Below are 5267 nucleotides of genomic sequence, written 5' to 3'. Positions count from 1 at the left end.
GAAGCCTTTTGGAAAATCCGTCAGTTTTGATATTGTGGCGAGCGCCACAAATAAATAAATGTATGGGAAACACATGCCACAGCACAACCACCTGAGCCCAACTTCAGTCTACTCATCACCTTAACTTTAACTGCGTTTGTAGTCGGAGCCATAGCCAGGCTGATAAACAAACACAGACCGGAAGTTAACTTCGGGCCAGGCGCCCGATGAAACAGTCTATATAAAGCTTGAAGCATTAGAATCGGCATCGGTCGATCACCATGACAAGAAATCGGTACTCTGTATCGGCTGCAAAAATCCTGATCGGAGCATCCCTTATATTCCTTCCCAATGTTGCCCTTATATATGGGCAACATTGGACTAACAAATTGTTAGTCATGGAATCCCTGATGTCGCCCCACTGCAAATGGAGCGCTTAGCCAAGCGCTAAATACCCTCAACGTCTGACTCAAGAGTCAAATGTCGCCCATGTATATATATATAAAAACATTTTAATATAATTTGCCACAGTCTGAAAAGGGTCTATCCAACAAAATGTCCTCACCTTGTAGCCACCTGACTTGTGTTGCGGGGCCGTATCCTTTCTCGTTGCGGGCAGCGATGCGGAAGATGATGGCGGGTTTAGTGGTGTAGTCGATGTGGGCATTGGAGAGACTAGATGACTGCACTAGGCAGGACGGGTTGGGCCCACAGTATACCCGCATAAAGGCAAGCTGAGCCGGAGTGGACGCTTTAGCCTCGACTGTTTGTGAGCTCTGGATGGCCAGATAAACCGAATACTCAATGATCTTCCCTGACGTAACTGAAGGAGGCTCCCAGGTCAGGTGAGCACCATCGGGGCTCTAATGGGAGAGGAAAAACTATTTTAGTGACCAAGATTAACCCACATGTAGACCTAACGCAAGCCATTTGCATTGACCAACCTTGCTGATTTTGATGGCACAAGGTGCTCCAGGGAAGCCAGGTAAGCAGGTCTTGAACGCAGAAACCTCAGAGAAAGTCCCACGGCCGCATGCGTTGATACCAGCCACGCGAAACTTATATGCAGTGCCTGGAGAAAGCTCAATCTTCTTCATTCGGCTGTAGTCTGGGATTGCGCCAGAATCATCCTGCAATGTCATAGCAAAAATGATGATTAGTGGTCGACTGATATGGATTTTCTCTCTTCTCTCTCTCTCTTTTTTTTTTTTTTTAAATGCAGATGCTGACAAGGATTTTTTTTTTTTGTTAAATCTTATGCCGATATCTTAGAGTGCAGGGTGACCGATAGACAATATATCTCACTATTTAAAGATAGTATGAAGTAATTTAAAGAAGCTGAAGTAATTTGAAAATTTAAAGATAAAAAAAAAACCTAAAAAAATAAAGCAAAGTTAGAATTTAGATAGCAAGTTTTTAATTTGGTAATCAATCCTATTATAGTATTTTTCATAAATAAAGAAGTTGTAACCAGTACAATCAGAAATCTGTTGTGTTTGAGCACACTGGGAATCTTTTTCTCAAAAAAGACCAGGTAGCACTAATTTTACATACAGTACACAGTGATTATGACATGAGTAACAGTTTATTAGGTGTTCAAGATATTCAAAGACTTGATATATATGCACATTTGTCAAATGCTGACATTCCATGAAAATATTATAGTGTCTTTCTATTATTAAATAGAACTGTTAAACAAAGAACAAACTAATGAAGTTTTCATAACTGTCAAAATGAAATCCCGCTTCCAAATCTTATCAGCCAAAGTGTCAAACTTACTGGCCTTGGCAAAATATATCTATCGACCAGTAAAGTTGATTTCATTAGTCCTAAATAACACTTCCTATTCCAAAAGACATTTTACTTGAATTGCAGCAAAATACACAAACAGCAACATGATCATTACTTACATCAGTAACCACTGAATCATCTGCTGGCACATAATAGTGCGTGACAACCATGTTTGTAACCTTAACGATTCCAACGTCAAACCACTGATTCTCTTTCTTCACTGGTGGCTTAACAATGGCTGGAGGAGCTTCTTGCTTCTATGACAAAGACAGGTGGTTGAACAATAGTCTCAAAGTTAACAACATCTGAAATGGTGCATGATTTGAACTACTGCACCGATAACCAACAATAAACTTACCCCAGCTGCTGATTCAATCCCATTGGCCACCTCAGCTAAAGCAGTAGCAGCTTGCATCTTGGCAGGACTGGCGACCACCATTGGCTGAGATGGTGCAAAAGTACTTAATGGGGCTAGAGCTGCAGCAAAATAGAGGCATTTTTAGCATGCACTAAAATTTGATCATGAAACGAAATTATTAGAAAAAAAGAACAACTTAACTAATTTGGTAACACATTACAACAAGGTTCCATTTGTTAGTTAACTACATAATTTAAAGAAATAATTCACCCCAAAAATGAATTTGCTGAAAATGTACTCACCCTCACGCAACCCAAGTACAAAAAGTGTTTTTCTTCTTTCTCAGAACAGATTTGGGGAAATTTAGCACCAATGGATCCTCTGCAGTGAATGGGTGCCATCAGAATGAGAGTCTGAACAGCTGATAAAAACATCACAATAATTCACAAGTAATCCACACCACTCCAGTCCATCAATTAATGTCTTGTGAAAGGAAAAGCAGTTTGTGAAAAAAGAAAAGAAAAAAAACATCTTTACAGTTTACTGTAAAGTTGTTCTCTTGAACTGTTTGAGACTGTTCACTTGTAAAAGGTGCTTGAATATGTGCAAATCCTTTCCTGATTCAGTTGAGGCGACTTTTTCACTGGAGAAAGCAGTATGACCCCTGTTTTAGTGTACTTTAGCCTGATAAAAATTTCAGTTAAAACATTTTGATGGATTTGCTTCCTACAAGCATGCAGCTCTTCACTTCACAAGATGTTAATTTTAATTAATGGACTGGAGTGGTGTGGATTACTTGTGGATTATTGTGATGTTTTGATCAGCTGTTTGGACTCTCATTGAGACGGCAACCATTCACTGCAGAGGATCCATTGGTGAGCAAGTGATGTAATGCTACATTTATCCAAATCTGTTCTGATGAAGAAACAAACTCATCAACAGCTTGGATGGCCAGCAGGTAAGTACATTTTCAGCAAATTTTCATTTTTGTGTAATGAGACCGTACTGTGTGTTACCACTAATTTTTGTTTGCACCATTAAAAACAATCATTTAAACACAAAAACAAACATCTCTTACTCTCTGCAGAAGTACGTGGAAGGAGACGGGCCACGGCTCCCATCTCGTGGCCATTGCTCTCAGATGCTGGGTCATTGAGGCTGTCTGCTGGTGCCAAGCCTTCAGTGGGCAGAGCAGCTGCGGCTGCTTCAGCACTTAACTGCTGGGCTGCGGCCGCCTGCGCCTCCTGGAGCTGCTGCTGTTGCTGAACCAGAGCAGCGAGTTCCTGCTGGGTCAAAATTATAGGGATGGTGGTGGATTGCTGCCCGTCTTGACCTGCGTCTCCCGCACCTGAGACAGGAATTTAAGTCATGCTGAGAAGTCAAACTCTACTGTATACATCATAAAGCATATGGCAGTCTCTCGTACACTTACTGAGCACAGCCTGCTGAGCCGCCTGTAGGACAGCCTGGATGGCGAGGGCCTGTGCTTCTTCTGTAGCCGCAGCCTGTGCTGCAGCCTCTGCCGCTGCGGTCACAGCCAGCTCCTCTGGGGTCAGTCCAGTCACCATGAGGGTGGTTTGCTGTCCTTCTGCAGACATCAGCTCCTGGGGCAAAGCGAGGGCTTCGGAGTCTTGAGCTGCGAGACTCATTGCTTCTGCGCCCTCCACACCGGCCTCCATCTGCTGTATGGAGATAACAGGGAATTGCTTATTTGCACAATTAAACAAATGCTAAAAGGTTCACACAAGAAAAGTTTGAGGTAGGGCTAGGTGATAAAACGATAACTGCAGAGAAATAATTTTCCTCGATAAAACAATAAAAAGAGTTTAAGAAATGTTCGATATAATCAAAGACAAAATAACTGATAAAAAAAGCTGTTATAGGAGCAACAGCCATGTGGGCAGCGCTGTGTCATATGCCATAGTTGTGCACAAGGTGTTTGTCACAGCTCCAGACTTATTTGTTCATTAATGACGTCATCAGCGACTAGTCGACTTCGACTCAACTTTCATCACATAAAAGTCGACTTCAAAAAAATCAGAAGTCGTTCAACCCCTAATGTATACTCATTTGAACCGCGCCACATGGACCATTTATCCACTCGGCTCAAAGTTCAAACGGCAGCACAGCGTGAGCTCACTAGAGCAGATGGTTTACTCGCTGATGAGTCTCGGTCACGCGACCACAAACAGCGCTGTGAGATTCAGCGAAGAACACAAACAACTCGGTGATTTAAACTAGTTTAAAGCCAGATGAAACCGTGTTGACAAACAGGAGAAACGCTGTGCACAACGATACAGTCAGAAGGCTTTTCAATCTACAAATCGCCATCATTTACCATGGATTTACTGTAGTAACACTAACTGCACCATGGTATTGTGGCAGAAATGTGGGATATTTATATCACATTTTATTACATTATTAATGTAGACATGTATTGAAGGAGTAATGGAATATAATTACAGTATTTTTTGTGATTAAGCAATAGCGTTTGTGGATTTATACTAAATGTATTTTTCATACAAATACCTATATACCAGTGGCGTTCCGTTCATATAAGCTGCGAATGCTCCGCATAACCAGGCCATTTGGGAGAATAAGTTCACGGGATAATTCATATAACAGGGTATATACAGGAATCACGGAGTTAAATCTAATACCTTTATGACCTTTTTTAAGACTCTTTCCATACATTTTACCCAAGAAACAAGAATTAGACCAATAAACAAAACAACTGACAAAACTTATTGAGTAGGGAAAATAAAGCTCTCTGAGTTCACACAGTATATTTAAAAGATGTATTTGTAATCTTTGTAATTGAAATCGAAAGTGAACTGCGACTGCTCATTAAAAAGGGATTTAAATACCCCACATATTGATAGCGGCGGCCTGATACGTCAAATCTTACGGGATTCCATAAACTACACAGAACCCCACTATTCGGACAAATATACATAATGAAAAGATACAAAATTTAATACCTTGGAAAAAGGCATTTAAGACTTTTTAATACTTACCGTATTGGCCCGAATATAAGACGACCCTGATTATAAGACGACCCCCCTTTTTCCAGATGTACCTTTTGGAAAAAGGCTTTTTAAAAACCAAATCTTGTTTTTTCTCAGTAAAACACATTTTG

The 5267-nt window shown here is 40.8% G+C and overlaps 1 protein-coding gene across 4 annotated transcripts in view; it reads right to left on the bottom strand.

Moving 5' to 3' along the window:
- Positions 1-5267, bottom strand: part of LOC107727414 (host cell factor 1-like) — a 44279-nt gene that overhangs the window by 1864 nt on the left and 37148 nt on the right. For all 4 annotated transcript variants that reach the window (XM_016537277.1, XM_016537278.1, XM_016537280.1 and 1 more), the window contains 6 exons: positions 3561-3810; positions 3207-3476; positions 2129-2247; positions 1890-2027; positions 924-1109; positions 545-842 (listed from right to left, as the gene is read on the bottom strand). In XM_016537277.1, coding sequence (XP_016392763.1) covers positions 545-842; positions 924-1109; positions 1890-2027; positions 2129-2247; positions 3207-3476; positions 3561-3810 — 1261 coding nt within the window. The remainder of the gene's footprint in view (positions 1-544; positions 843-923; positions 1110-1889; positions 2028-2128; positions 2248-3206; positions 3477-3560; positions 3811-5267) is intronic.

Source organism: Sinocyclocheilus rhinocerous, unplaced genomic scaffold, assembly GCF_001515625.1.
Source record: "Sinocyclocheilus rhinocerous isolate Xijiao unplaced genomic scaffold, SAMN03320098_v1.1 scaffold487, whole genome shotgun sequence".
NCBI classification, from domain to species: Eukaryota; Metazoa; Chordata; class Actinopteri; order Cypriniformes; family Cyprinidae; genus Sinocyclocheilus; species Sinocyclocheilus rhinocerous.
The sequence above is the reverse complement of the archived record's forward strand: the minus strand, read 5'-3'. Positions and strand labels throughout refer to the sequence as shown.